General features: G+C 39.3%; 1 protein-coding gene across 1 annotated transcript in view; it reads right to left on the bottom strand.

Moving 5' to 3' along the window:
- Positions 1-67: 67 nt before the first annotated feature.
- Positions 68-10,222, bottom strand: part of PPP2R5A (protein phosphatase 2 regulatory subunit B'alpha) — a 42,102-nt gene continuing 31,947 nt past the window's right edge. Inside the window, exons 8-13 of the mRNA XM_039697692.1 lie at positions 8,388-8,441; positions 5,270-5,320; positions 4,458-4,577; positions 4,243-4,370; positions 1,991-2,092; positions 68-1,282 (exon numbers count right to left, since the gene is read on the bottom strand). Of these exons, the coding sequence (XP_039553626.1) occupies positions 1,150-1,282; positions 1,991-2,092; positions 4,243-4,370; positions 4,458-4,577; positions 5,270-5,320; positions 8,388-8,441 (588 nt within the window). The 3' untranslated portion in view covers positions 68-1,149. The remainder of the gene's footprint in view (positions 1,283-1,990; positions 2,093-4,242; positions 4,371-4,457; positions 4,578-5,269; positions 5,321-8,387; positions 8,442-10,222) is intronic.

The raw sequence follows: 10,222 nt of genomic DNA, 5'->3' as shown, positions 1-10,222 counted from the left end.
CAGCTAAAAAGTTGTTTGCAACAGCCCTTCTAATTCCACTGATCTTCAGAAACACAAAGATGTGAGGTACAGCACTAAATACAAACATAAAGACTTTATTGAATGCTGCTCAATTCCCCAAAGATCTTTCATTACAAAATTTTTCCACACAACTGCAATTTAGGAGATTGGAATGGTACTCTGATAAAAGATGTGAAAAAAATACTTGATCAAGTAAACAGACAAGACTTCTATTGTCAACTTTCCACCTTTAGAAAACAGACTGCATTTTCTTTAAAGAAAACAAGGAATAATTTCTTGACATTCTTCCCACCTTACTGAAAAAAATAATAGCAATACCAATTTTGGTCTCATTCTTCAGTCCATGAGATGCTAAAACTAGTGCAGAAACATCCAAGATGGGTCTCTTGGACACTGCACCACTCTGGAGGGTCCTTGGGCTGATGAGGAGCATCATTGATGGGCTCTCCTGAGGAAGCTCCATCCTCAGCTGTAGCAGGAGGAAATCCCTAACTAGCCCAGGACCCAAGAGGCAGCAGGAATGGGGTAGAGGCCCTGGCCTCTGATTCTCTCCCTACCCTGCCTCCTTCCTAATGTGAGCATTGTATAAATCTAAATCTGAATCCAATCGGGAATTCTAGGACAGCTCTGTATCCGAGCTCCTTTCAATGCTGTCAGGGGCATATACTGAATATCTCAAGTTCCTGGTAACGTACCTTGGTTTTATTTGAGAAAATACAGCACAACTAGAAGCCTTTTCTATCATCTTAACCAAAGTATGCAGCAATGTGAAAAGCACATATAAAACAAGGAAAAATGTGTACGTAGCAAACTATACCACCTATGTGCAACACAATCAAAAATTCAAGTCATAATTCTCACCACTCCCGTAATTATTTCACTCATTAAGGATGATAACTCAGTTCTATGAAACATTGGAAGTGACAGTATATCAATAATTAGACAAATTTACAATATGTTGTGGTAATGACATCACTTAACTGCTGTATTTAAATTCAAATCTTTACACTTGCCAGAGAAAAAATTTGGCTGTTTCTATTATACTGATGAGGTTTCTTTTGCAAATCCTTATATATTTCAAAAGGGTACAAAAAAAGAATGTCTGCCGAGAAGAGGTGGTCATTTCTTTTATTTGGCACTTGTATTGTGTGCATTGAGCACGTTGTGAGTGGTGTTCTGCTTTTCTGCCATCGCCTTCTTAAGCTTTAACTCCTCCAACCTTCTCCACAACTCTTCACGTTCCAATTCTTTCTTTTTCTCTCTAAAGAAAAGAGTGAAAGATCAATTTCAGATGTGTTTTAAGCACTGTTTGGAGACACAGTAACTTAACTGTGACTTGCATCTGCTAATTCCACTTCAAAGTTTTTCTCCAAAGCTATTTTTAGAGACAATTACAGTTTCCTCAATTAAAAAGAGAGCATAACAAACAAGTAATGGTGAGTGGTGAAACTGTACCTTTGCTCCAGCAAATGCAGACAGTTGCTGTAGGGTGGCTTTGCACAGCTGGCTGCTGTTTTAAGGAAGCTTTTATCACATGTACACAAATTAAGGGACTGAGAATCTTTGAGAGGGAAGAACACAGCTGCCACAAGGAGGCTTGGCAGCGGTCTCAGCTGGCCAAGGGTCCCCTGTGCCCTGACTCCAGCAGTGCTGCTTAGTAGGGTAAGCACTGGTTCTGCTGAGCTGTGAAGAGTTCTCCAGCTCCATTCTCTTCAGACACCTGAGGCAGCACAGCAGCAGCAGCTGAGACCCATGTCACCACCCAGGAGGGAGCACATCCCCTGCCCAGGCAGGAGGGGAGCTGAGGCCCTCCTGTCCCTCTCTGGGCTCAGCTCTCTCATGGCACTGCCTCACTCACGGGACACCCAGCCCCAAGAGCTCCACTACAGAGCCCCACAACAGCAAAGCACCAGCCAAAATCACAGCTTGGACATATTCCTCAGTGGGAACTTGGGAAAAGGCTCAGTACCTTTGCCTTTCTGCTTTGTATGAGCTTGTGAGTTCATCAAAGAGCTTGCCATTCATCTCCATCAGGGTTTTCAGCACATTGTACACCAGTGCCACAATGGTTCTGAAACAGAAGGAGCACAGCCGTAAGATTTACTACGTGACAAAATTAACTTCAGAAAACAAGCATTTTATTTCTTTTTTGGATTCCAAGCTTCTTATTCAAGATACTACTGTAAGGTCAGGGAGTTTCTGAAACAAAATCCTCTCCATTTTATTAATTTACAGAGGAAATAATAGTATAGTTAAACATTTTTTGAAATGGCTATTTAAGATTAAATTCCTGACTTCTGTAATTGCAGAGGATATAATTATTCATGCTGTGGCTCTACTTTAAAGCCATTCAATTATGTGAACCTTTAATAAACCAAGTTTTAACAACAACTCTGTAATATTTGAGCAATGAAACATGAGAGTCTAGAAAAATAAAACTCTGGCTTATAGCTTCAAGAAGGCAGCAGACAAACCACAGGCTTAGTGTGGTTTAGCACAGCAAAGCTCTCCTAGCAGTGTTTCTGGGCAGCAGGAGTCTTGCTAAGGAACTAGAATCAAGAACATCAGATAATGGATTTGGGTACCTCAGTTTCCTTAAGAAACTCACCAGTTTGAGCAATGCTGGCTGTGTGTTACGTGGTTGCCTGTATTCCTGCACTACCCTTCTTTATGTGAAAGTATTCATATTCCAACAAACCATCTTAAACATTGTGTTCTCTCCTTTAAACCTACTCATCTTTATACAAAGAAATAAAAACCCAATAAAATGCCTATCATTAAGCTTAATCACTAAGCAAAAAGCAGGTAGACTGTCTTCTCCCTCACTAGCAGTTCCCCACTGACTGCAAGGCTGTGACCTTGAAAAAGGAGTCAAAAAAACCCCTAAGGAAATAACCAAAGAACCAGGTTTGCCTTTTCAGTGCACTGTGTCCATCATGGCACTAAGAAATCTCCCAGTTGTTCATGAGAACCTTGTGCTCATTCCATTCAAAATGCACAGCATCCTTTGCCTGCTTATACATTTATTTTTTAATTTGATTTTTTTTACACTAAGAAATCTCCCAGTTGTTCATGAGAACCTTGTGCTCATTCCATTCAAAATGCACAGCATCCTTTATTTTTTAATTTGATTTTTTTTCATACACTGGCTTTCATGTGGTTTGAGGTCAAAAGCTTATTTAAGGTTTCAGTTTTCAGAGAGGAAAAGTTGGATTTTGAGCAAGAAGTTGAGTCCATATCAGACAACCAGATGGATAAAAGCATGTTTTGCTGCCCTCCAAAACAGATTAGAATCAAAGGATTAGACTTTCTTCCCCAAACTTCCTTGTCCTCAAGTAGGCAATTATCCTGTGTCTTTTACTTCCTTCATAAAGAGCAACTTCTGCCTGCACAGAGGAAAGAGGGACATCCTCCAAATTTGTTGAGGTCCCAAATACATTGCTGGTCCAAGGACTATTCCCCGAAGTTCATATTCAGACACATCATCTAGATAAAGCCAAAATAATTGCAAAGCCTCCAAAGGCTGAAAACAGGACATCTGTTTTACTGCAGGGCTGTGGGAGGCTCCTGCTCACCCTGGCTTTTGCCTGTACAAGCTTTATATTCTGCATACTAACTTGCAATTTAATTCAGGGTGCCGGCACCAGCAAGCTTTGCTTTTCAGTATTTAAATACCATTACTGCTTTTTTCAAACACAGGAATACCAGTATTTCACTTGTGGCACTAAATAGAAAGTGAAGTAGTCACTCATTTCTCAGTCCTACCATCCTTTATAAGGGTTTCTGTTCTCTGATAGGATCTTTTCCTCTTCTTATCTCACTGATCAGCAATAAACACTTATGAAGGCACAGACAGCTGTATTCATCTGAAGTATTAAAGGACAGCAAAGCATAAACAGAAGCAACCCTTAGAAATGGTTTTGGCCTAAGTAGCACTAATTTGCATTTTGAACTAACACAAAGCATCAGATGTGATTACAATACAAAGATCATCATCCAATTTCCTCACACTTTTTCAACAGATTTCAGGTCTCCATCACAACAGTGCAGAACAGTGAAAGGACAACACAGCTGAAAGCGACACTTGATTTAACACCCAGAATGTCATGGATTTCATCTGATTTAAGCAAAAATGAAGTTACATTTATAAGCTCCCAATCCAAGCCTGAAACAGTGGACAGTTTATTTATGGTACTACAGATAAAGTGAAGCATTACATACGGATTCCAGTGTTCTTTGGAGATCTTGTACAAACTGCCAAACATAATTGGCAGAATTTTATCAATGTTCTCCTCAATCAGGCTAAGAATGTATTCATTATTCCAGAAGTACAAAGCTCTTTCTGCAACCTGAAACACAAAGTTAAGGTTTATAACATCCATAAAATAAGTTACCACAAGGTTTGCTTGGGTTTTTTTTATACTTATTTTATTTACCTGAAAATGTGAACTTGACACACTCTTGGATATTTGCTTAAATAAAGGCTCTTCTATTTTTTTGAATTGTGTTGGTTCTATAACATCTAAGATTTCTTCAATTTCACCTAAAAACATTACCTGTTTGTTTAGAAAGGAAAAAAAGGATGAGAGTGCTTCATATCACCTCTGTAAACAGAAGTAAACAAAATACAGCTACTACATTAGTCATGAATCCTGCAAAGAACACTGTTTGTCATTACAAGGCATTTAGACATACACAGGGCTTTTGCAGCCTAAAAGAAGTCAATCATCACCCTCAGCTAACAGGTTACAGCTCTCCTCTTGGACTTTTGTGTAAATACTGAATACTTCATCAAACTGCTTCTCCAGAAAATGGGGTTTTGCAGTTAAAAAAAAATAGGGCATCTTATTTCAAGAATGGTTGCAGAGATTATCAGAGTAGCTTTTGAAGTGGTAAGTAATTAATTCCCATATAAAATTGCAACCAGCAGAACTCTGTGTAGCTGGCACAGAAAAATTTATCACCACTTGCAGAAAAAGAGACCACAGTGTTAAGGGGCCCACTTTTAAAGAGTTATTTGGGATGGAATCTGGTGGGATAAATCAAACTCCTGGTTTTCAAACTCATTTTTAACTACACAGAAGAAACCAGACTGCATCACATGACAAAGGTGAGTGCCTCAAGAAGCTTCAAGAACTGCAAGTTTTCTGCAAGATCTCTTGAAGAGCACAGCAGAGAGAAGGTTTGTGAATCTGCCCCACGAGATTTTACATCACAGCAGACACCAGAAATGAGACACAAAACCAACCTCTTTCTGACTGCATGTTTTTGGCCAAAATTTGAGCAGTCCTCTGATTACCTGTATGAAAAATACAAACAAGTTAAAGCAGGACAAGTTTCTACTAAATACTTGATATAAAAAAAGTACTGGTTTGCTTTTCCTTATGCAGAGGTTCAATGAAAACTGAATAAACAGTCATATTTAAATGTTTGTCTTGTTTAAGTTATCAGAATAACTCAGACCCCTATTGCTTTGTGTGCCTGTGATTATCCCTTCACACTCTGCCCCCATTCCAGTACTCACATGAATTGACAGGATGCTGATCACATCAAAGCATCACAAAGTGAAGTTAACCCCCCTGTAGCTAAATTTCACAGAATATTTTTTGTCTTCTACTCATCCATACTTTAGGGAGCACCTGCCTTGGCATCAAAGGTTTGAAGCCTGAGAGGAAACAATAAATGCTGACGGGGCCCTGCACAGGAGCCATGGCCTCCAACTCTTCCTTTTCTCTGCTACAATTTGACATGTTAGACTGGAAACTCAAGTAAGAAAGATGTGAACTTACAGAGAAAATGTGTTCTAAGATCTGCATTTGAAACTAGCTTACACAAGACTGGAAAAACAAAACCTTTGGGAAAATTAATTGGAAAGTACAGCCCCCAAGAGGAATGGAAGGAATACAGCAAACAAAGGCTGGAGGCATTTTTCCTAGAAATAAACATCTCACATGGCATCTAAATTACAAAATGAATTCTGGCTTTAAAAAAACGACAAAAAAACCCCTGCAACTATGCTCCAGAAGCAGAAACATTCTCAGAGTGTTATAAACTTTCATTCTGAAGGACCTCTACTTTTTATGATACAACAGCACCTAACTGATCATATCCAAAGGGAAAACTTACTCAATTATTTTAACACCTTCCACATTTGCTTTTTGTCATGTTGATTTTTTTCCTTCAGCTTTCCAGCTGGCTGCTTTATTAACAACTACATGTACTATCAAAAGTGTCTTTCCAGAGAAAAAAGTCAGACTGAAGTGCACTTCCTAGCACAAATTACTGCAAGAATTTTTAAATATACATTGCTAGAGAAGAGACCCATATTCTCAACTTGATAAAGAAATAACATGTTCTGAGTATAACAGTGCACACCTCAACAAGATACCTATTCCCTGCTCCTCCTTGATGGAGTATCAGTTTCCAGCATGACTGTGCCTTTATATTAAAAAGCTGACACCTGCACATTTATGTTCATGGATTGCTGCTTTTACTACACAAATTAATATTCTTCCCTGAGCTACAGGATTCTCATGAAGTGGGCTACAACTGTAGGCACCTGCTGGAAAACAACTCATGTACAAGGACTGCACATTTAGCCTGATTTCTTCCATGTAAAGGCCATTGCACTCAGCAGGGTTAGGTAACAAACTCCTCTTGTCAGCTCTGCAAACATCAGGACTGACCTGAGGCAGACTACCATAGCTACAAGAGCTCGGGCTGAATGTCCTCCAAATTGACCCTGAGTGACAATCCCTGCCAGAAAAATAACAGTAAGGTATGTGTGAAGACAGCCTTCTGATGGAGTTCTTAAAATATTACTTGACCTAAAGCCAAGAAAAATTTCCAATGCTATCTCATCAGTTGACCCAAATTTTAACATTTACTTTTCAAGCATTTCAGAAAGTTTCTTAAAGCTTCACTACTTGTCTTATTAAACTTTATTTCCTTTATAAAACAACTTTTACTACACACTACAGAAACAACCAAAGCAAACACAGGTAGTGACTCTGCAGTGAGTTCTTGTGTCTTCTCCAGCCTGAACTCACTTTAACTGATTAAGAAGCAACCCAACTGTACAGACCACAGTCCAGATGAGCCTCAGAACTGCACTGTGGCACTGCTCTAAAGCCCTGCCTTGTTCTCAGCAGTTTGGGCTTGGATCCTGCACCACACTCCTGTAAATTCGTGTCAGGAAGTTCTGACCTTGTCACGCTGTCACTTCATTCAATCTTGCAGGTTTTTATGCAACACTACACATGTTCTGCTCACATCTCAGCTTTAACTGTCAAAATGCCTGGGCTGTTTCCTCACTTGGCTTAAGGAATATGGGTTACACAATTCCTTTTTCCTTACCCTATCTCACAAAATAAGCTGTTTGACCAGTGTGGCCAGAACACTGCAGCACAGGGGGAAAGATGCTTCAAGCACACAGGACAAATCCATAGACACACTCCACCAGCTACAAAATAACTGGTCAGCTGAAATGGCTGTGCAGAAAACAAGCGACCTCCAAGGGCACTCAGTGAAGATCAATGTTATTTTCCCAAAGCTGTTCATATTTTTTTTTTTAATAGAAGAAAATGTAGGTCTTGCATAAGCTCTTCATTTTTCAGTCACAAAAGGGGTAAAGTATTTAAACACCAACATAGCCCTAATGGAGATATTCCTGATTGTCCAACTAAACCCAGAGTCTTTTATAGCTGGCCTGACATCACTCTGTGTCCTGACGAGCTGCTGCACTGCCCTGAGCCTCTGTTCTTCATGGGCCCTGCCAAAGCCTGTGCACAAACCCTTTTAGCTGAGCTGTCAATATGTATCATGGGAGACCCAGTCTGGCAAAAGCCACACATGCCTGAAGCACCTGCGTTTGGACTGCCAAGAGGCAGCCCAGGAACTGAAAAGGACAGACAAACACCACATTTGGAATTTCAGAGTTGTTCCTGTCTAAATGAAGTGTTGTTATTCTTTTCAACTTTTATTTCAGGATTGTTTATTCCCTAAAATATTTCAACTTCATGCAATGGCTAAGCACAAGCAATCTGTACTAAAACCATTGAAATTTTAGTTTTTATGAGGAGAGAATACAGTCATGACATGCATTCTCATTTGAGGTAGTTTGGTTGAAACCAGAAGTTCAAACTTATAGTTAAATTTGTGCTCTATCTTGGCCACAAGTTAAGAGATAAGTGTCCTTTCAAACTCAATTTTCTTAACTATTCTAATTTCATTTCTACCCCCCGAAAAAATCCTACCTCTCCATCTTTAATCAGGGTAACACAGCACTGCTGCACAATTCAACAGGTTACACTGCAGTATTTAATTGAAATTAAAAATAGAAAGACATCCAACTGAAAAACACTTACAGGCTCTGTTAAAGTTGTATCTTTTTCCAGGAACTGTACAACACAATAGGCAAGCTGGAATGTAAGTCATATGGTTATTTAGTTTATGCAGACAGTGTTTGGACATTGCAGCACTACTAAATATCACAACTTCTAATGGAAGCACTTCAGGTCATGGGGGGGAACCCAACCCAAGACACCCCTACACAGCCATTCCGTATTAGTCCAAACTAAACAAAACAGCAATTAAAGCAGCAAGGTATATAGGCCTGCTCTATCTTAAAAAAACCTTCCTGCATACAAAAAATCACCTTTTCTTCTCAACCTAGAAAATTATTTTTAAGCTTGGCAGATATCTCCCTAACTCAGATCCCATATCCAGACAGATTTTTCTGAACATCAACTCCAGTATTAACAATACAAAGCGATCACTTTCAAACATGTATACTGGGGTAAAAAAGGCCATACTTCCAGTAAAAACCAGGTTGTAACACAGGTTTGACTGAGCACACATTGCACACTGCTCAGGTGACATCTACAGCACACAACATTCAGTGGCAAGATTACAAGTGAAAGAATTTGAACGTTTTCCAAGGCCACAAGAGATGAGGCAGCTGCTGCCCAGCTGAGTATCCTGTCCCAGTGCAGCCACGGCCAACAAGTGCCTGTGGAAAGGTGGAAGGAGTAGGGAAGCAGAATGGAACTAGGTCACCAGCACTGCTCTCCCAGCCTCTCCTGGTTTTTGTGTAGGGCCTGCTCAGGCCAAGGATATTTAATGTTATATAATTACTGAGAGTTTAGTTACTGAGCACATCATTGAGTAAGTAAACAACCATCCCATGCAGAAACCATACAGTAATACTATTACTGAACTAGTTAAATCTCTTAGATTCCATTAAGACTCATTTTAAAATAAGTCACAGAATTTCACAATATAAAGCAAAGACAAAAATTATGTAATATGTATTACATTTCAATACTCAGGATGCTTGAATTTAAGCATCACCTTTCTTTTTTTTTAATCTTTTATGCCTAAGCAGATAATTACAATGCTGTAATTGCAACAAGTCTAATTATTTCTTTTGCTCTTAGGCTACTGATGCATTTATATTGATTCAAAAAAAAATAAATGTCACACATTAATCTCACAAATCCCATCATATGTGTATATTCAGTACAGTAATGCTTTACTGTTCAAAGACACAAAGAATCAAGCTTAGTTCATCTTTAAGGCTTTAACTTTGAAGGGTAGATTGTATTTTACTCAGCAACAAAGCAGCCAGGCCACTTGGGATTGCAAAGCAGATTTAGCACTGGCTTAGGCCTTTGGGATAAAATGAAGCACACAGTGCTGTGTGTGCACCTGGCACCAGTGTTTTATGAAGGGACAGAAGAGTGGCTTGGTCAGAAAGAAAAATGTGACTTTCAGGTACAGCTGAATTAATAGGGTCCTTTCAGTAGCCATGAACTGGATTAAATGTATCCCAGAATAAAAGGGCAGCTTGTTGTACTGACCTGCCAGTGAGAACACCTTTGGGAGGCGACTGGGCCCTTTCATTTCACTGACTCATTTCATGGAGCAGCAAGGCAATAAACCACAACAAGTGATTTGCTTAATTTAAAACTTCATTTGAGAATTAGGAATTAAGTGAGCCCTTCACTTGATCCTGTTTGTAGACTATACAGTCACAACAATTTCACTTTCATTAGAAACCCATTTTCTTGTATCTGCAGTCTGTATGGAGCTGCATTAGTGAGCTAAGTTACAAAGCAAGTTTTAATTAGCCAGAGCAGAATTACTTCCAATTTTTCATCAACCATATTCAATACTTGTAGTGCCATATGTCTGGAAAGGA

The sequence above is a fragment of the Passer montanus genome, unplaced genomic scaffold (genome assembly GCF_014805655.1).
Source record: "Passer montanus isolate IOZ18808 unplaced genomic scaffold, ASM1480565v1 scaffold12, whole genome shotgun sequence".
In the NCBI taxonomy this organism is placed as follows: Eukaryota; Metazoa; Chordata; class Aves; order Passeriformes; family Passeridae; genus Passer; species Passer montanus.
The sequence above is the reverse complement of the archived record's forward strand: the minus strand, read 5'-3'. Positions and strand labels throughout refer to the sequence as shown.